This window comes from Prunus persica, chromosome G3 (genome assembly GCF_000346465.2).
Source record: "Prunus persica cultivar Lovell chromosome G3, Prunus_persica_NCBIv2, whole genome shotgun sequence".
Taxonomy (NCBI): Eukaryota; Viridiplantae; Streptophyta; class Magnoliopsida; order Rosales; family Rosaceae; genus Prunus; species Prunus persica.
This window is the reverse complement of record NC_034011.1, coordinates 25,156,688-25,177,459: the sequence shown is the minus strand read 5'-3', so window position 1 is coordinate 25,177,459 and position 20,772 is coordinate 25,156,688. Positions and strand designations below refer to the sequence as shown.

The 20,772-nt window shown below is 38.5% G+C and overlaps 5 protein-coding genes and 1 pseudogene across 7 annotated transcripts; 2 read left to right on the top strand and 4 right to left on the bottom strand.

Moving 5' to 3' along the window:
* On the bottom strand, nucleotides 394-2,960 carry LOC18783462 (polyvinylalcohol dehydrogenase). Its single transcript, XM_020559029.1, has 4 exons — nucleotides 2,818-2,960; nucleotides 2,206-2,693; nucleotides 1,111-1,711; nucleotides 394-1,014 (listed from the first exon to the last, which is right to left on the bottom strand). Exons 1-4 carry the CDS (start codon nucleotides 2,905-2,907, stop codon nucleotides 559-561), a joined length of 1,635 nt encoding a protein of 544 aa, XP_020414618.1. The 5' UTR covers nucleotides 2,908-2,960; the 3' UTR covers nucleotides 394-558.
* On the bottom strand, nucleotides 3,047-5,927 carry LOC18782873 (polyvinylalcohol dehydrogenase). The gene is made up of 3 exons (XM_020559030.1): nucleotides 5,351-5,927; nucleotides 3,719-4,319; nucleotides 3,047-3,592 (listed from the first exon to the last, which is right to left on the bottom strand). Exons 1-3 carry the CDS (start codon nucleotides 5,908-5,910, stop codon nucleotides 3,137-3,139), a joined length of 1,617 nt encoding a protein of 538 aa, XP_020414619.1. The 5' UTR covers nucleotides 5,911-5,927; the 3' UTR covers nucleotides 3,047-3,136.
* On the bottom strand, nucleotides 8,482-10,715 carry LOC18783523 (polyvinylalcohol dehydrogenase). The gene is made up of 3 exons (XM_007216656.2): nucleotides 10,092-10,715; nucleotides 9,349-9,952; nucleotides 8,482-9,201 (listed from the first exon to the last, which is right to left on the bottom strand). Exons 1-3 carry the CDS (start codon nucleotides 10,664-10,666, stop codon nucleotides 8,764-8,766), a joined length of 1,617 nt encoding a protein of 538 aa, XP_007216718.1. The 5' UTR covers nucleotides 10,667-10,715; the 3' UTR covers nucleotides 8,482-8,763.
* On the bottom strand, nucleotides 11,266-14,128 carry LOC18783152 (annotated as a pseudogene).
* On the top strand, nucleotides 14,752-17,349 carry LOC18782314 (aldose 1-epimerase). Its single transcript, XM_007216443.2, has 5 exons — nucleotides 14,752-15,129; nucleotides 15,298-15,347; nucleotides 16,111-16,234; nucleotides 16,344-16,451; nucleotides 16,566-17,349. The coding sequence occupies exons 1-5, from the start codon at nucleotides 14,844-14,846 to the stop codon at nucleotides 17,198-17,200; spliced, it is 1,203 nt and encodes a 400-aa protein (XP_007216505.2). The 5' UTR covers nucleotides 14,752-14,843; the 3' UTR covers nucleotides 17,201-17,349.
* On the top strand, nucleotides 18,007-20,760 carry LOC18783978 (3-dehydroquinate synthase homolog). Of its 3 annotated transcripts, none has more exons than XR_002270750.1 (10): nucleotides 18,007-18,136; nucleotides 18,241-18,510; nucleotides 18,766-18,932; nucleotides 19,062-19,160; nucleotides 19,287-19,355; nucleotides 19,434-19,574; nucleotides 19,684-19,773; nucleotides 19,893-19,959; nucleotides 20,312-20,396; nucleotides 20,503-20,615. XR_002270750.1 is itself a non-coding variant. In XM_020559801.1 (10 exons), the coding sequence occupies exons 1-10, from the start codon at nucleotides 18,079-18,081 to the stop codon at nucleotides 20,628-20,630; spliced, it is 1,275 nt and encodes a 424-aa protein (XP_020415390.1). In that variant the 5' UTR covers nucleotides 18,007-18,078; the 3' UTR covers nucleotides 20,631-20,760. The 3 variants fall into 3 exon arrangements, 2 of the variants coding, with proteins under 2 accessions (XP_020415390.1, XP_020415391.1); XM_020559801.1 differs by having other exon boundaries at nucleotides 19,893-20,060; nucleotides 20,503-20,760; XM_020559802.1 differs by having other exon boundaries at nucleotides 19,701-19,773.

Below are 20,772 nucleotides of genomic sequence, written 5' to 3'. Positions count from 1 at the left end.
ATAAATAGTATCGCCGAACGGCTATACTCCTTTTTTTAATTTTAAAAAAATAGTATAGCCGAACGGCTTTACTGGGCTTTTTTGAAAATGTTTTTAATAAATAGTATAGCCGCGCGGCTATACTTGTTTTAACACTTCTGGGACCCAGAAGCTAGGCGGGTCCTTTTTAAAAAAAAATTTTCTAATAAATGGTATATCCGGCGGGCTTTACCGTCTCTTTCTTTAAATTTTTTTAATAATAGTATAGCCGTGCGGCTATACTGGACATCCTCGCACCGCAGCATTTTCTTAGAAGTAGGGAGGTTTCGCTGAGATTTGCCCATCACTTTTGAGGCATGGATCAAAATCCAGGTCAGTGATGATATGTTGTCTTGTAATAAGGGAAGAATTTCAAGCAAATTATAAGTTGATGAAAACTGGTCTAACTTTTGTTGGCATGCTCTGCATCTTCTGTTATTTTAGTAACTTCAGAAGATTCATGAATGTTCTTATTATTGGTACATCATTTCAACTGAGAGAAAAGGTAAAAACATTACATAGTGGGGATATTGGTAGGTCCTAAACACAGAAGGCAAAGAGCGAGGTTCCTGCAGTGTAATTGGGGTTGACAAATCCATTAAACACCTTGTAACCATTTCCAAGGTAAATGCATCCATCGCTCACTGAAATGCCACCATACACAGTGGCTCCTGTATCATATGACCACAATATCTTTCCTGTCTTAGCATTCATTGCATATATCGGTCCTTGCCGGTGCGTGGATCCTCCGAAAACAACACCATTGGCCACAGTAACAGCTGCAGGAGCAGTAGCATCATTGGAATTGGCCGTGGACCATATGATATTGCCACTGCGAGCCTCCATTGCCACCCATCCACCAGCAATTGTGCTGTTCTGGGATGGTTTCAGAGTGAAGTTCTTGTGCTGGCTGTTGGCTATGTTTGTATAGACCCTTTTTTCGTCTGTGGCTGCACCCCACATTGCTCCTCCTCCTAGCCCTCCTGGTCCAGCTTCCTATATCAAAGCATTTTGTTCAGTTTTTGTTATGTAATTCAGACAGAAATTTAAGACCAATTCCATTTAGTTCAATTGTGCTGCTAGAAAACTTACCGTAGACCACACTAAGCTACCAGTATCTCTATCCAGAGCCCAAGCAAACCCACTTTTCTGAACAGCAACAACAATATCCTTCTTAGTCCCATTGACATATGTGGTTAACATCATTGGTGCTTCACCAAAATCCGCATCTGGGCTAGGTCCAGGCGGGCACCTTGGGTCCAAATGTCGATGGCACGCACCGAACCATATATCATAGCCTCCTAGCTGCTTATACCATTTGATTTTGCCAGTGTCTAAATCAAGAGCTACAATGGATTCAGAGTGGTTGTCAGGCTCAATGCAGGCCTCTGGGTGAGAAGGCACTGTTTGATTGTTTTCCTTCTCCTGGCATTCAATTATACGTGGAGGAGCTGAGTACAGGTTTGAAGTGGCAATGAAGACAAGGTTACGAGGGACATCAATGGAAGGGCTGCTTCCCCATATTGCTGCTCCAGCATACTCTCCAAACTTGCCAAAATTGTCTGGCAGCATGAAGGTCTGCCATAAGATTGCTCCTGTTCGAACGTCTAACTTCGAGACGCTCCCGCGAAAGGTGCAGCATTGCTCAATGGTGAGTCCTTCTTCTAGAGAGGATGTTCCAACATAGTAATCCCTTCAAACAAGCACATACTAATAAGATTATGAAAATTGAAATGGGGTGCCATAAAATTACAACAGATGCAGTATTACTTTAAGCAAGTGGTTAGAGGCAACGTGACTTTTCAGTTTTCACACACAAAACAAAAGGGTGTTTTGGAAGGATTGAAACACTTTCATAAAATTAATCAAAGACCCGGATGTCAAGTTGCTAAAAGTCTAGCATATCTCTATATTTTTTAACACATACAGAAACTACAAAATGAATAAATTATTAGGTGGAGCATAAAAAAGTCCTCTTGTTTACCAGAGCAGTCATAAATAGCCAAGAACCACATGGTGTAGCTTATCTTGTCCCTAACTTGAACTTGTTTTCAAGCAACTCCATTGACTGACTCACAATTTAATTCATATCATAATGTCTATGAGGGAAACTTCAAAAGAGGAGAGAGAATTCATGGGAGCTAAGAAAAAAAATGAAAAAGAAGGTAGATTTTAAGTTTGACTGACCCCTTGTAATAGGTTCCGGACATGGTGATAAAAGCTCTGGTGTGGTTGTCAAGTCTGGTAGACCAGACCAGCTTTCCATTGGACCTTTTCACAGCAATAACAAAAGCAGGGCCATAGATCCCAACAATGAGCAGATCACCAGCAACAGTTGGGGTCGATCGGGTCACAGTGGAGTTGACATTAAGGATGAAACCGGTGTTCTTAAAGCCCGTCAGCTTCTGCACATTCTTCTTCCAAACCAAGGAACCATCAGAGGCTTTGACAGCATAGAGGTAGCCGTTCCAGCTGGGGAAGTAGAGAGTGCCGTCGACAATGGCTGGTGTCACAGTTATGTCACCTCCTGCATAGAATTTCCACTTCAAACTGAGATTGGAAACTGTTGCAGGGCTTATCTTCTTCTCCCTGTTTGCATATCTTCTGTTGTACAAGTCTCCTCCATGGTTTAGCCAATCTTGGGCTGCAGCCTTGTGCTTCTGTGCAGAACGCCACTGCAACCAACAACCAAGTTGTGAAACCAGTGTTAATGTTGAACACAGAGAGAGAGAGAGAGAGAGAGAGAGAGAGAGAGAGAGAGAGAGAGAGAGAGAGAGAGAGAGAGAGAGAGAAGTTTACAATATTGAAACCTGCACTTGGTGTTATAACTAGACAAACCATACACAGAGAAAGGAGAAAAAGATTGTTAGAGGATCCTGCAGGCGCCATCGAAGTGGAAGCTTGAAGTGCTCACACCGGATGCAGGGGACTAAAATTTTGGCGTATTTCTATTTATAGGATTCTAATTTTTGGAGTAACACAAAGTGTGACATTTATTAACCATTAATCGTATAGATTACTGAACACATTTACAGAATATGATAATTTATTCCAAATAGTAGAGAAGGTTTTACATTATTATTATTATTATGTTACAGAATGAAGGAGAGATAAAAGTTCATGTGATACAGAAGGCGTAGAATGAGGTTCCAGGAGTAAATCCAAGCACAACTCCAAAACTAACATTATATCCATTTCCAACGTAAATGCAGCCATTGCTTATTGACATGCCACCATACACAGATGCTCCGGTTTCATAGGACCACAAGATTTTTCCAGTCCTGGTGTTCATTGCGTATAAGGATCCTTGTGGATCTGGAGATCCAGCAAACAAAACACCATTAGCCACACTCACTGGGCCAGGAGAAGATGCGTTGCTGGGATTGACCGTTGACCATAGAACTTTCCCACTGCGAGCATCCATTGCCACCCATCCACCCGCAGTTGTTATGTTGCTAGATGGCTTCAGGGTGAAGTTCTTGCGATCAGAATTGGCAATGTTGGTGTAGACCCTTTTCTTGTCAGTAGCTGCTCCCCAAGTTCCTCCTCCGCCAATGCCACCCGGCCCGGCTTCCTGCAGATACAATACCAAATCATTTATCCTCAGTAGAGGGGACTAACCATTTTAGGGTTCATTATTTAGATTCGATGCATCACCCCAGCATGTCACGTTATGTTTAAAGCCGACTAATTAACTTACCGTAGACCATACAAGGCTGCCATTGTTCCGATCCAGAGCCCAAGCAAACCCACTTTTCTGAACAGCAACAACAATATCTCTCCTGGTTCCATTGACATATGTTCTGAGCATCATTGGTGCTTCCCCAAAATCAGCATCAACATTGGGTCCAATGGGGCAGTTTGAAGCATTAAGGTAGCAAGCAACAAACCACACATCGTAGCCGCCCAGCTGGTGGTACCACTTGATATCGCCACCGTCCAAATCAAGGGCTAGGATTGAGTTTCCATGGTTTTCAGGTTCAACACAAGCATCCGGATGAGTGGGGATGGTTGAATTATTGGTCTGGTTTTCTTGGCATTGGGTTACATTTTCAGGGACTGAGTACAAGTTCCCAGTGCCAATGTATACATGTCTTCTATGGACATCAATGGATGGACTGCTGCCCCAGATTGCTGCCCCTGAATATAGCCCTCGCTTTTGATGATTATCAGGCAGCACGAATGTTTGCCATAAGATGGTGCCTGATTTTACATCTAATTTAGCAAAGCTGCCACGGAAGGTACAGCATGTAGCAATGGGGGCACTTTCTTCTACTGACGAAGTTCCAATGTAAAAACCGCTGTAGAATTTCTAAGTTAGTATTATAAATTGAAAAATATTGATGGAAATTGCAAATTAAGCAAAGGGATTTTTTTTATAGAAATTCTGAAATTGCATTCATAATTCAACCAAAAAAGCCACTAATCACAAAGGGTCATTACAATAACGATCTAACATCAAAATTAAGACAATCTAAGGCTCCTCTACTAACAATCAAAATCTATATCTACGTATAGCAAGTTTCAATAATATAATATCTCGAGTACATAGCATTATATAATAGGTTGAGTATATGCCATGTATGGATATTATTTGACTTTCTTGAATTTGGCATATCTAGCTAGCCATGTAAGAACCACATAGGTTAATTTACTACTTATAAAACAGGGAGGTGATTTTCTCATTTTCATTTTCTCCGCTTATACACTCCCGTTTGCTTTTTAATACTTTTTAATCAATTTTGTTCTTTTTCTTTCCTATTCTACCTTTACACTCCCTTTCCGTTTAATAAGAAGACATGTATAATCAATTACTAATATTATAAAAAAAATAAAAATATGAGCCTATTATGCATACCTTGCTCTATGCATATCTATTAACTACAACAAAGATAAATAGTACTCACATACTTGGTAAAAAAACAAAGAATTTGGATTACAAATACTTACATTTCTATCGATTTTCAAAAATTAATTTAATTTAATTTTCGGTTAAAATTTCTTAATTTCAATTATCAAAACCTTAATGTAGGGTAAGGACAGAATAGGAAAGAGAAAGAACATAAAAGAACAATATTGATTAAAAAGTATTAAAAAGCAAAAGGGAGTGTAAGTGGACAAAAGGGAAATGGGAAACTCAGCTCCCATGAAATAAAGAAAATAGTTTTTGTTGATTAGTTTCTTTAACCATTGACCAATATTGCTAATATATATTTATCACCATATCAAGTTGAGGATCATGTTCAACACTAAGATATAACTCTAATTAAGGGATTAATACTTTTTAACCCTAAAATTTGGATAAAATTAAAAACTAATATATATGACTAACCCTTTGTAGTAAGTTCCGGACATGGTAACAACACTTGCCGCATGGCCATCAAGCAAGGTTGACCATATGAGCTTCCCCGTTGACCGTTCCAGGGCAATAACAACAGCTGGTCCACAGATTCCGATAAGCAAAAGGTCACCAGCGATTGTCGGGGTTGATCTTGAGACCGTCGTGTTGACATTAAGAAGATAACCAGTCGCATTAATCCCAGTCAAGGTTTCTAAATTCTTTTCCCAAACTACAGAACCGTCAGAAGCTTTGATAGCATAGATGTATCCATTCCAGCTAGGAAAATAAAGGGTGTCATCGTAAATTGCTGGTGTTGCAGATACTTCTCGGCCTGTATAGAACTCCCACTTGAAGCTTAGTTTCGAAACTGTTTCGGGGCTGATCTTGGTCTCCTTGCTGGCATATCGTCTATTGTACAAATCTCCGCCATGGTTTAACCAGTTTTGTGTAGCCTTCTCATGCGAGCCTGCACTGGCTGTGGTAGTAGTTAGTAGACAAAAGGTGAATATAGAAAGGGCTAAATGATTGTAGTTGAATTTTAAAGCTGCCATGTATATCTCGTATCGTATGTTATGAGGTTTATTGTGTCACGTATATATAAAGGCCCAGAGGGCGGCTTAATGTAGAGTTCAATTAGTTGACATCAAAATTGTTGCGTATTATACACACAGCTTACATGTATGTATGGATATCTGTCTTCAATATACATCCAAAAAAGAAAAATCCTTTAAGAGGCGACGTGGATTGTTTTATTCCCTTCAGATTTATATTGTTGGTTGACATTTATATACATGCATGATTCTCGTATATTTAAAGATGCCTAGGTAAGAGACTTTGGTATGCCTTGGCCTTGGGATGGGATAGCCTCTCTTTCCCTAAAGTTTTTGAAATCTCGAAAGATGCCTAGATAATATATTAATTTATTGAGTCAATAACGTAGAAAACCACAGAATTTAAATATATTATAACTCTGTTTAAATGTTACTGAATTTAATTACCCCTTTCTTAATTTCTCTCTCTGAATAATCTACTTGGTAGGTTAGAAGTGAGCATCAACAAGTAGTGCACAAAATGTAAGTTGATTTGGTTTTTCAACCTGGATGGTACATTTCCCTTATTTATTACGGGCTTAAGGCAATGCAAATATGTGTCATTTTTCTTGTGCCAGCTGATGCTTTATTATTCTTATACATGTTGGAAGAATGGAGAAGTTCATGTGATGCAGAAAGCGTAGAGTGAAGTTCCACCATTAAATGGAGACACAGCTCCAACACTAACTGTATATCCATTGCCAACGTAAATGCACCCATTACTTATTGACAAGCCACCGTACACGGTTGCTCCGGTGTCGTAGGACCACAAAATTTCCCCATTGTTGGTGTTGATTGCTTAGATGGGTCCTTTTTGATTTGTGGATCCAGCAAATGAAACACCATTAGCCACGCTAACTGGGCCAGGAGAGGTTGCATTACTGGGATTGGCAGTTGACCATAGGATTTCGCCAGTACGAGGATTCATTGCCACCCATCCGCCCGCAGTTGTTATGTTGTTAGAGGCTTTAAGTGTAAAGTTTTTGCCATCAGAATTAGCAATGTTGATGTACACTCGTTTCTTGTCAGTGGCTGATCCCCAAGTTCCTCCTCCTCCAATGCCACCAGGCCCGGCTTCCTGCGTAATATCATAGCTTTGTGCTTAGTTAATCAAGCATAGACATTGTTAATCACATATCTCAAAAACATAAAACTTATTACTATTCTATAAGCAGATACAATACTGTGCATAAGTGAAAAGGACCAACCATTTTACTTTAGGATTCACTACTTAAATTCGATACACCAAGTCAGTCACATTATTTACAACATTCATCTACGCTGTCACTCTCTTCTAACAACGACGACGTTCGAATGTATATATTCCTATCAAGTTTCAATTGTGAACACACAAATCAAAGTCAATAATCAAACTATGAATACGCAAAGTACAGTATAATCCAGAATATAGATTTACTAATAAAATAAAGCAAATAGCTTTTGCTGATTAATTTATTTAAACAAACCATTGACACATGGCTAACAATCTTTTGTGATATCAACTTGATAATGTTCAACAACACAAGATAAGGCGGAAAAGTCAATCAAATCTTTCAGATAACCGTCAACCGTTCAAGATTTTGGCCTTCTAAATTAATAAAATTTATTATGAAAATTTGTAGATTAATTAATGGACGTATTATTATTTCATTTACACAATTTATTTTATAGAAGTGATAATTTACTCTAAATTCTATCTAACGGGGAGATAACTCGAACTTAAGTAAAAGAAAACGAACTTGCTATCTTGGCCAACTGATCTAACCCACATATGTTATTTCATATACTCTTAACATATATAACATGATATTGAGTGTAAAATCTGATAAATTTGGTGAAAATAATTAAAGAATGATATCAAGCAAATTAAGACTAACTAGCCAATAGGACAATATGTGTAGGAGGTAGAGCTAGCTAGCCTATGGTACCATATAATATTTATGCTCTTGCAAGATGCAAGGACAATATAAAGGGCCAAGGGTCGGCTTCTTCTAGCATTGAAAAAAATGATAGTCATATCACATTTATATACCACCTTATATAGTACCTCTCCAATAGAGGTAGGCGCCGTTGTATTGGTGGATTCCACATCTATTAGAGAGGTGGTACGCAAAGTGATATTAAAATGGCTAGACGTATACGCAAAAGATATAATATTTATAGAGAGAAAGTATATGTTCCAAAAGTGAAAGGGAATTAGCCATATATATATACACAAGAAACTTGAAAGAAAAAAAGGAGTAATCTTAATTAATTTGAGTAAGAAAACGCAAAAGAGTCTTAGCTTTAATTAACAATAAGACTTTCTAGAATTGATGATAAGCTTAATTTGTGATTTGGCAGTACTAAAATCCAACCTAATTATCTGTCTTCAGAATTGATCAAACATAAATATTTTATCCAGGGTGATGTGGATGGTGTTTATTCCTTTCATACACCTGGTTGGTTGATTATTATACACGCATTGTGGTCATGCGTGATTGTATATGAGGTTTAATTAGACAGGAGGAACATAAGAAGAACGAGTTAAAATTTGGAACATCATGGAACAATTTATATATAGTACAGGAACGTAACAGAGAAAATATTCAGAATTTAGTTAATTCTGTCGTATCTTGAACATACCAACCAAGCATCAAGTTGTGCACTAAATGATCGTCAAATTAAAGTTGATTTGTACATGATAAATGGCTTGTAGATACATAATGCAAATATGATTCGCACCTTCTAACAACTTGTAGATTCGTAAATAATTTGACACGTCTTCCTTTCAATGTTGAAAAGAAAAATAACATTATTCAATCAAAAGTTCATTTATGTGACGCAGAAGGCAAAGAGTGAGGTTCCAGCAATATATGTACGTTTATATCCATTGCCAACGTAAATGCAACCATTGCTTATTGACATACCACCGTACACGGTTGCTCCTGTCTCATTCGACCACAGAATTTTTCCAGTTTTGGTGTTCATCGCGTATATGGAGCCTTCTGGATTTGTGGATCCAGCAAATAAGACACCATTAGCCACACTAACTGGGCCAGAAGAAGTTGCATTGCTGGGATTGGCCGTTGACCATATGATTTTTCCATTGCCAGGAGCCATCGCAACCCATCCACCCCAAGTTGTTATGTTGGTAGATGGTTTTAGGGTAAAGTTTTTGTTATCAGAGTTAGCAATGTTGGTGTACACCATCTTCTTGTCGGTCGCTGCTCCCCACATTCCTCCTCCTGCAACGCCACCAGGGCCAGCCTCCTATACGATTGGAATTCATTTATGTAAGGGGAGTGATTAATTTGTATCGATTAACAATTTACAATTTCTGCTACATTGTTGATGTCTGATCGATAGTAATTATGAACTGTTATGATAAAATGATAAGTGAGTCAGAAGTCAACTTACCGTTGACCACACAAGGCTGCCGTTATTCCGATCTAGAGCCCAAGCAAACCCACTTTTCTGGACAGCAACAACTATATCTCTTTTGGTTCCATTGACGTATGGACTGAGCATCATTGGTGCTTCCCCAAAGTCAGCATCCAAGTTTGGTCCAGGAGGGCAGGTTGAAGCATTAAGGAAGCACGCAAAGAACCACACATCGTAGCCGCCCAATTGGCGGTACCACTTGATATCGCCACCGTCCAAATCAAGGGCTAGGATTGAGTTGCCATGGTTTTCAGGCTCAACACACGCATCTGGATGAATGGGTAGGGTTGAATTATTATTATTCTGATTTTCTTGGCATTGGCTGACATTTTCTGGGACTGAGTAGACGTTCCCAGTAGCGATATATACATGTTTTCTATGGACGTCGATGGATGGACTACTGCCCCAGATTGCTGCCCCAGAATAATTTCCTAAGTTTCCATGATTGTCGGGCAGCATGAAGGTCTGCCATAAGATGGTACCAGATTTGGCATCCAATTTGGCAAGGCTGCCACGAAAGGTACAACATTTCTCAGCGCTTACGGTTTCTTCTAGTGATGACGTTCCAATGTATAAACTCCTGTAAAAATAAAAAATTTATTAAACAAGATATAATAAAATAAGAAAATTACAGGAAGGTAACCATAAAGTTGATATGATATATAGTCAAATTTTAAATTTAAAAAATTGGGTGAAATTAGTGATGACCATGGACTAACCCTTTGTAGTAAGTTCCGGACATGGTAATAAGACCTGCCTCATGAGTATCAAGCATAGTTGACCATATGAGCTTCCCCGTTGACCGTTCAAGGGCAATAACAATAGCAGGCCCATAGATTCCAACAATTAGAAGATCAAGGCCACCAATTATTGTTGGCGTCGATCTTGATACTGTCCAGTTGAGACCGACAAAACTAGATGCGTTAAGCCCAGTTAATGCATGCAAATTCTTCTTCCAAACCAGAGACCCATTGGAAGCCTTAACAGCATATATGTTCCCATTCCAGCTCGGAAAATAAAGGGTATCGTCGTAAATTGCCGGAGTTGCAGATATATCATCGCCGGCGTAGAACTCCCACTTCAAGCTTAGCTTGGAAACAGTTTTAGGACTGATCTTGGTCTCTCTGTCGGCATATCTTCTGTTTGACAGATCACCACCATGGTTTAACCAGTTTTGAGCTCTCGCCTTCACATGGGAAGGGCCTCCTGCACTGGCTGTGGTTGTAAGTAGACCACATGCGTATAGAGAAAGGGCTAGGATTAGATTGTTGTAGATCAATCTTAAAGCTGCCATGTATCTTGTGTATATATATACGTATATATGTATATGTATGCAAAGACTTGGAGCTCATCTTACTGAATGGTCACGTATATAAAGGGCCTAGCTAGGTAGATAGGGGATTAGTTAATTAATTATGATGACAGTAACATTCATGCTGAAATAAACTTTGATCTGCAAATTTAAAACTGCTTGCTTGTTGATATATAATCATATCACTTGATTTGGACAATGACAATGAAGAACAATATGCACGCATTAGTCGTCATCCGTGACTGTAAATTAGGGTTGAATATTATTCCAAGAAAAGAAAAACCCATACGGAATGATTTCTTATTTATTACATTCATTGATTCGTGATAGCTTTTATTGTATTTAGAAAGAAAAAGACTAAGGGAAGGGAATTTCAGGATATTCACTACAAGTTAACTTATACAAACCTCTTCCAACGAGCTAGTGTCCTACGGAAGGCACAATTACAGAATTTAATTATGTCACACATATCTTGTTTAATTGTTTAATAAATTAATTATTAAACAATTAAAGTAAATGCAAATATGATTTGAGTATGTTTAAATTAATAAACATTTATTTAGTGACAAATATCATTTCATTCACGTCACACATGTACAAAAGGCGAAGAGAGAGGTGCCGCCAGTGAACATTGAAGTTAGGGATCCAATTCCAACATTATATCCATTTCCAACGTAAATGCAGCCGTTGCTTATTGACATGCCACCGTACACGGTTGCTCCGGTCTCATTCGACCACAGAATTTTTCCAGTTCTGGTGTTCATTGCGTATATGGATCCTTTTGGATTTGTGGACCCAGCAAATAGCACACCATTAGCCACACTAACTGGGCCAGACGAAGTTGCATTGACCATAGGACTTTGTCACTGCGAGCATCCATTGCCACCCATCCACCCGCGGTTGTTATGTTGTTAGATGGGTTAAGAGTGAAGTTTTTGCCCTCAGAGTTAGCAATGTTAGTGTACACCCTTTTCTTGTCAGTAGCTGCTCCCCAAGTTCCTCCTCCAGTAATCCCACCAGGTCCAACCTCCTACATATCACATTGATAAAATATGAATACTGTATCAGATATACTGTAGATTAATTGATACACGTCCGTTACTACACATTGTTTTGATCTCATGCACACCAGCGAGAGAGATGATATGATATGAAGGTAATATATAAAATTGAAAATTAGGATAATGTAGATGATGAGTGAGTGCAAAGTCAACTTACCGTTGACCACACAAGGCTGCCGTTATTTCGATCTAGAGCCCAAGCAAACCCACTTTTCTGAACAGCAACAACAGTATCTAGTTTGCTTCCATTGACATAGGTCCTGAGCATCATTGGTGCTTCCCCAAAGTCAGCATCCACGTTTGGTCCAGTGGGGCACGTCGTAGCCGCCCAGCTGGCGGTACCACTTGATATCGCCGCCGTCCAGATCAAGGGCTAGGATTGAGTTGCCGTGGTTTTGAGGCTCAACACACGCATCTGGATGAGTGGGTAGGGTTGAATTATTATTGTTCTGATTTTCTTGGCATTGGCTTACATTTTCAGGGACTGAGTAGATGTTGCCAGTAGCAATATATACATGTTTTCTATGGACGTCAATGGATGGACTACTGCCCCATATAGCTGGCCCGGAATATTGCCCTAGCTTTCCATGATTATCGAGCAGCACAAAGGTCTGCCATAAGATGGTACCAGATTTGACATCTAATTTGGCAAAGCTGCCATGGAAGGTACAACATTCCTCAGCGCTAAGAGTTTCTTCTAGTGATGCTGTTCCAATGTATATAGTCCTGTAAAAGTAGATTAATTGATATAGTCTGATAATATTTATCCAACATGCACCTCAAAAGCCGCCAGACTTGGTTTAGAGGGTTTAGATAACGTTGGACAAGTTCGAATCCCCCTCCATGAAGATTAGATTAACCATAATAAGAGGACACATTAAAATACAATACGTGATAGGACGCTCTATAAGAATAGGAACCCTCAATTAAAGTTCACTGTATCCAACTTTGATATATAGTCAAGTTCAAAAAGTAAAAAAAATAATAATAATGATATGCGTACCACATTTGCATATCACCTCTCTATTAGAAGTAGAGCCCACCAATATAATGGGGTCCACCTCTATTAGAAAGATGATACACAAAATGATATATAAATGTGATATCATCGACCCTAGCATTTTTTATATATAGACTTGGAACTCGTCTTAATGAGTCACATATTTAAAGGCATAGGGGCTTATGACATTCATGCTTGATTGAATACGTTTAGGTAACTTGTCCAAATAGAGAATTGTTGCTTAATTATGATGTTTAATTTACTATATACAAGAGATGACATCATCACATTTTTGTAGGATATGTGCTGTGCGAACTCTAACATAAAAATCAAATTATATGGCTCCCAGAATTGACATTTGAAAATGGATAGAGGACGTCAAAATGACTTTACCTAGCTAGCTAGAACCATATATACTTGTAATATTAGTAAGAGTGTGGATGGTTCATTCAATCTATAATATCTTGTCGTCATGCATGATTGTTAATTAGGTTGAATGAGTCTGATTGTAAATTGTTTGGTACTATTAATCATTTGTTTATGTTCTAAACGAAAAAAAAACTTTGTCAAAGATAAAAAAAAATACAAGGATTGTAATGGATTCACAAAGCACAGCTGCGACGAATGGCCCAAGAACATAGGCCCCAAGACCCAAAGCTTATAACGAGAGTCAGCCCACCCAATTTTGACAATGTATGAAGACGAAGACCTTGAAAGTGGAGTTTTGGAGACAGGAAAAAATACGTGATCTTAAAAAAGACTCGCGCTTAAACAACTCAAGAAAAATAACAAGAAAATAGAAGAAAGAAAAGGAAGCCTGAGCATCCCTTCAATCTAAAGAAAGAAGAGGAAAGAAGTTGAGAAATTAAGGTTTTGTTTGGTATGCCTGTTAATACTTGCTTACCCAAACTAAGGAAAAGCCCAGTTTAGCCAAAACACAGGCTAAAGCATTAGCTTAGCAGATATGAAATCAGAAAAGGCAATACTACCCTTATTGTGCTTTGTTATCTAGGAGGGTAATTAGCTATTCTTCATGTTCGCACCAATTTGTGTCCCCCTTTTGCAGTTGAGGATAAAACGTGTCACCGGACTAGAACACACGCACTCTTCACACTTTCTTCTTATGTTTTTCACCATCATCATCATCACCACCCAACTCAGTTGCAAATTGCAATGGCACACCCAAAAACCCTTCTTCTCCTCCTCTCCAAAAGCGCCAAATATTTTGTTGGTGTATTTAACTTTACATTTACAAAAAAGGAGATCAATTGGATGCTACCTTTCCCAAAACAACACAAACGACTGACATGAAGAAAGCATATCCGTATAGAACCAACTAACTGTCCCACTGTTTGGAGAATTGGACAGCCACTCAACCTCCATTATTTAACTCCTAGCCCATGCTTACAGTTACAGGGCTCAATAGTCAACTTCCCTTGGGTCCCCCAATGGTTCAGTTTCTGTACATGTCACATGTGGTTTGAATTATTTTTCTCAACTTCCTTGTTATTGATATAAGAGGATTCAATCTCCACGTAGAAAAATAGTCTAAATTAATTTAATTTTTGACGGGACTCAAACATGGATGTTAGCGGATGCTCTTTTGGTTAACTGGTCTAACTCATATAGCAATTTTTAGAACGATGATGATGTTTAATTGTGTATTTTATTGCATGGCAATGATGATTTTGAGACAAACTTTCTTTCTCCTACCACCCTTGGTCATAATTAAGCTTTGAACCCCTCAGTACACCCAAAATCAAAGGCAAAGCCAAAAATCTAAAAATCTTATTTTTGTCAAGATTTTCATTACACGACAGCAGAGTTAAGACTCGAAAATATATTTAAAAAGAGATTTGAGTCATGGAAAGTCATCTTATTCAATGTTATCTTCCATATCATTGCTTAAAGCCAAATGATTAATCAATAAATCCTGTTATTAAATTTGCAATATGTCCAAGGTTAGGGGCCCATATTTGGACGAGAATCTTGGCACATTGTGAGCTTTACCTAGTCAACACAACCGGCTAAACACCTTGAGAGCTTAACCATAATCACCAAACAGCTCTCTGACTTGTCTCTGTGTTTGGAAAGTCCTATGCCTCTCACACTGTTTTCATGTAAACCCATTAATCTCTTTAATTCTCCCCATCCCATTAAATTGTTGTCACACATTTTCTCATTCTTTGCCAAGAACAATATGGCCAAAATTTGTGTGTTGCTTTGTTTCATCCTCCTAGCTGCTTCTGGGTTTGCCAATGTTTCTGGTTCTGAACCAAAGGAGAAGAAGGTAGGCATATATGAGCTCAAGAAGGGGGATCTTTCAGTCAAATTCACCAACTGGGGTGCAACCATCATCTCCCTTGTCTTCCCTGACAAAAATGGTTTGTTTGTTTCTTCTCTCATAATAATCTGTAATCTCCTGTGAATCATATGCTCTTCTTGAATTCTATGAACTTTGGTTTTTGCCTCAAAAGTTTCTTTCTTGTGCTAACTTTTTTTTTTCTTCCTGTTTTTGGGTTTTGTGTTCTTTTCCTTTTTGTTGTTTTTAGGAAAGCTAGCTGATGTAGTTCTTGGGTACGATACAATCAAGGAATACACGGTGAATCTTCTCTTTTCTTTGAAACTTTTGCCTTCTCTTTTGTTTTAAGCATTATTGGTAATTCTAAGTGTTCTAAAGCTTCAAGTTTTTGCTACGAGGGATCCACATTGCTCTGTGTCTCTCTAAGGGGGACAATTGTAATTGGATTTTCATTTTTGGAAAGAATCTGACTAGCTATAACTAGTAGTGATTAAACATAATTCTCCCAGATAATTTGATTAGCTATTGCCTAAAAGCTTTTAGGGTCTCTATCAATTCTAGAACACCATGATATGTACATGGTTTAACGGTCAAATGGAAAGTTGGAAACTTGTGATTAACTCTGCTGGAGCATTATCTGTACAAAAATGTAATTTTGACAGAAAGCATTATCCTTACACTATTGGTTAGAAATCAATCTGGGGGACATCGGCTAATGGCCGGCCTAGTTGCCCAAGTTGGCCATTTGGAAAGTGTTGGGAAGAGTATTTTTCTTTTCAAGTAAATCATATGGGGAGCGTTTGATTAGCTTCCTGTTCCTGCATTTCTACTTCATACAGCAAAAAAAATTTCAATTAATATTTCTGTCAAATAAGACAAAAGGATGATCTTGCAGAACAAGTTGAAGGCGTTGAAATCTAGTTCCTCTGTGTATATTAAAAGACAAGATTCCAAATGGCATGTGAAGTAAATTTTTTTAATGTTAAAAAAATACAAAAAAACTGCATGACTGACTGTAAACACGTGAAATTAGAACTTGATTTGTAATTCGAATTTTTTGCAGAATGATACTTCATACATTGGTGCTATTGTTGGACGGGTTGCTAACAGAATTGGAGGAGCTCAATTCACATTGAATGGAACTCATTACAAGCTAGTTGCTAATGAAGGAAAAAACGTTCTTCATGGTAACACATTAGTCTCTCATTTTCTAACTTGAAACTAATTTCATTCCTTTACCCAGCAGAAGAAATGCAAGACCTGCAAATTGATTATTTGGTTAAATGAATCTCTCAGGTGGGCTTATAGGATTTAGTGATGTTGTTTGGAAAGTGCAGAAGTATCAGAATGAAGGCGATGCTCCTCACATTGTCTTCACCTACCATAGTGCAGATGGTGAAGAAGGTGCACAAAACTTTTCATTTCGCTCCTCTTCTCTGTAACCCAATAGATACATGTTTTGTTTATGGCTTTGGATTCTGCTTTTAAACCCAATTCATTGTGACATATTCTGTGCAGGATTTCCTGGTGATCTGCTAGTCACAGTAAGCTACACTCTCCTTGGAGACAAGCAATTGAGTGTTAAAATGAAAGCTAAGGCCCTAAACAAGCCAACCCCAGTGAATCTAGCTCAACACACCTACTGGAACCTTGGTGGTCACAACTGTGGTGATGTTCTGTCCCAATATATCAAGATCTTTGCATCCCAAATCACTCTGGTAGACAGCCATCTCATTCCCACTGGCAAGTTTGCATCTGTGAAAGGAACCCCTTATGATTTCCTCAAACCGAAAGCCGTTGGCAGCAGGATCAACAAGCTGGCCAGCGGTTACGACATCAACTACGTGCTTGATGGCGGCGCAGGCAACAAGTTGAAGCCGGCAGCGGTGGTGTATGATAAAAAGTCTGGAAGGGTTTTGGAGCTGTCAACAAATGCTCCTGGTTTGCAGTTTTACACAAGTAACTTTCTCAAGGATGTGAAAGGAAAAGGTGGGTTTGTGTATGAACCACATGCAGCATTGTGTTTGGAGACTCAAGGATTTCCTGATGCAGTCAATCACCCTAATTTTCCTTCAACGATTGTGACTCCAAAAAAGCCCTACAAGCATAATATGCTGTTTAAGTTTTCAACTAAAGCTCCATATGCCTCATAAGTTTCATAACAACAAGAGTGTGCATATAACTTTTTATTTGTAATCTTGGGGAAATTTTATCGTTTTACCTTTTGTGGTTTGAGTTTCTTGTAAGGTCCCCTTTGAATTAAATAAATGTCATGTTGAAATACATCTTAATAATTTTCTTAGTTTTTGGATAAAATCTTATATCCTATATTTGTTTCGAGAATATCTATAATTCTTTTTCACCCTAGTGCTCAAACCTCGAGTAGTATTGAAACAACTTAAGTTGGAATATCGAAACTATTTAGGGCTCGTTTGGAATTGCTTCTCTAAGAAGTACTTCTGTTCAGAAGCGCTTTTCATAAAAACGTTTTTATTATAAAAATCTTGAATTTTTCAAGTGCTTCCCGAAGAAACATATAGCAAGTGTTTCTCCAAAAAGTGCTTCTAAATTTTTCTGTCAAACGTTGTTAAAAGCGCTTTTAGTTGTCAGAAATCACTTTTAGTCTTTTCAGAAGAACTCTCAAATAAGCTAATCTAGTAGGTACTTCTCTTTCCAATATTGAAAAAGATCTTAAGTTGGAATTCTCACTTCTTTATTGAGTTCCAACTTTATGGTGTGATGCCTGAATGACCTAAAATGAATTTTAAAGTCTTAAAATAAATGGTCTAAAATTTTATGGCCCAACCTTAGAAAGGCTGGACTCGAATTTTATTTTTGGACTTGAGTCTACGGGCTTGTTTGACAAGCCATAAGCTGACCCGTGTCTCGTTCTGGGTCGACCCTTATTGAAACGACACTTTATTCTGGTTTATTCTCGAAACCAAAACGTCGTGTGACTTGTGGAGCAACAGTTGCGGTCCTTGGCGCGTAGACGATAATATCTCCAAGACTCAATAGAAGAAGAAGAAAGATGGCCGTGCTGCATTCTGCTTGTGTTGCCGGAATCCGCTGCTTCACTCCTACTACAGGTTAATGTACATCGCTGCCAGTCAAAATGTCAGAAAGTCAATAGCTTCTGTCACTGTGATTATTCTTTTTCATTATCTCCTTGTGTGTTGATTAATTTTTGCAGATACATGGAACACTTGCAGATTGATTAGTTCACATAAATACTCAATGGAAGCTAGTAATGGTATTAAGGAAATCCAATTGGCCCAGAAGTCTTCTTCTGCAAGTATTGGTCTTGGTTCCTCTACGCCGTCGTCTTCGGGGACGTCCGGCAAGTCGAAGAGGGTGTGGGTGTGGACGGAGAGCAAGCAGGTCATGACGGCTTCTGTGGAGAGAGGCTGGAACACCTTCATCTTCTCTTCTCGAAGTCGTGAACTTGCCGATGAGTGGTCCTGTAAGCTCATTCAAACTTCTATAATCTAAACGTTTTTGGGTTTTTCTGGTTCATGCTTTATAAAACTAAAGTTTTTTGCTTTGATTAATGAAGATTTTGATAAATGCAAAAACTTTACAATTATGGATGTACCTAATTGGAGATTTTGGATGAATTTGACATTGTTGTAGAAGCTTGATTTGCTCTGTGGAGTGCCATTTTACATTAGAATTTTATTTTCTCATTTTGGATGATTTGGGTGTTGCATGTGAGCAGCAATTGCTTTGATACATCCTCTCTTTATCCAAGAGGGAGCGATTTTTGATGGCGAGAACAGAAGTGTTGCCACAATTCTTGAGGTCTCCAATCCCCAGGAGTTAGAGCAGCTTCAGCCGGATAAAGGGTTGGGGGAAAATGTTGTTGTTGATTTACTAGATTGGCAGGTTTGTAGCTGACTGATTTGGAAGATTTTGTTTGTCACTCTCCCTTTCTGTTTCTCGAACTTCCTGGTTTACCTATCTTGTTTGTTTTTGTTATGGAGTGACTTTATGCTCCTGATTTTTGTTGCTTAGGTCATACCTGCAGAGAATATAGTTGCAGCATTTCAAGGGAGTGAAAAAACAGTGTTTGCCATCTCGAAAACCCCTTTGGAAGCACAAGTCTTCTTTGAGGTACAACAAATCAAACGTGTTAAAAGTAGGACGAGTGAATGAGCATTTCAGTTTTGAACTTTGAACTACCACTTAAATCCTATGCATTCTTAAACGCTGTACATGTTCATTATTTTGTGTTTGTAGGCCCTCGAGCAAGGTCTGGGTGGAGTTGTTTTAAAAGTTGAGGATGTAAAAGCTATTCTTGACTTAAAGGTGATTAGTTACTGGCTATGGGCTTCTTGGGCATATGGAAAGCTTTTTTCTTTTGCTTATATTGGTTAATATCATCAGGATTATTTTGACAGACGAGATGAAGTGAGCAACATATTGAGCTTGACCAAAGCCACTGTAACTTCAGTACAAGTAGCTGGAATGGGGGATCGAGTTTGTGTTGATCTCTGTAGTCTCATGAGACCTGGGGAAGGACTGCTTGTATGCTATAACTCTATTTTCGGTTATTGTGTTGCTCTCTCTATTGTGATTGAGCTGGTTCTCTGTTATTTCACCATTCTTATAGCCTGAGTTTCTTACTATCTTCAAGGTTGGATCCTTTGCCAGGGGACTATTCCTCGTTCATTCGGAATGCTTGGAGTCCAATTACATTGCGAGCAGGCCTTTTCGTGTCAACGCGGTGAGTTTGGTTTAGAGTGGCCCTGGAAATGTTTTTAAGGACTGTGACCTTTAAAGTTTTAATTTTTTTATTCTCCCAATTAGTGTCTGTTTTACCAAATATATGTGCGAAATGCGCAGGGACCTGTACATGCCTATGTTGCTGTTCCAGGAGGAAAAACGTGCTACCTCTCAGAGTTGAAATCAGGTAAAGAGGTGATTCTGGTTGATCAGAAAGGCCATCAACGAACAGCGATTGTTGGGCGTGTGAAAATAGAAACTAGACCGCTAATCCTTGTGGAGGCAAAGGTCTGTAATAGCTGCAATCACATTGCGTTATTAAAAGATCTTAAATTGTATTCCTATTGGTGTTGATTTTTGTATGTGCGATACGTGAGTTGCTATCAACAACACTAACAAGTTAGCTCAAATCCTCTATGAACATTGTGCGCCTCACAACACGGAGGATTTTGATAACATTTCTGGTAATATAATTTTCTAGTTAGTTACTTTTGCCGCTGATTAATATACTTTTTTGTTGATATTTGTACTTTTTTCAGCTCCAGAGAGATTCAGTTAATCAAACTCTATACAGCATCCTTGTACAGAATGCGGAAACAGTGGCCTTAGTTTGTCCCAGCAAAGGTGTACTCTCACTCTCTGTAACTGGTTTCTCAATTTGCTGAGTTATTGTTTTCCTTATTCTCCGTTCATCTTACAGTTGTTGAACTTTTACTTACATTTGCCGCAGGAATTGAAGTGCAAAAAACTGCCATTCCTGTGACTTCACTTAAAGTTGGAGATGAAATTTTAGTTAGATTACAGGGAGGGGCTCGGCATACGGGAATTGAAATTCAAGAATTCATTGTGGAGAAGTAAGAAACGAAGATGACACAAAGGTGAAATTTGTTGAGAATTTTCCAAGTGATATAACTAGATCAATTTTTTGGTCTTGAGGTTGCTTTTGTAATAATATTGTGGCCCTGTTTCTACTCCAGCCCAACTTTTATTTGCAAGGTTT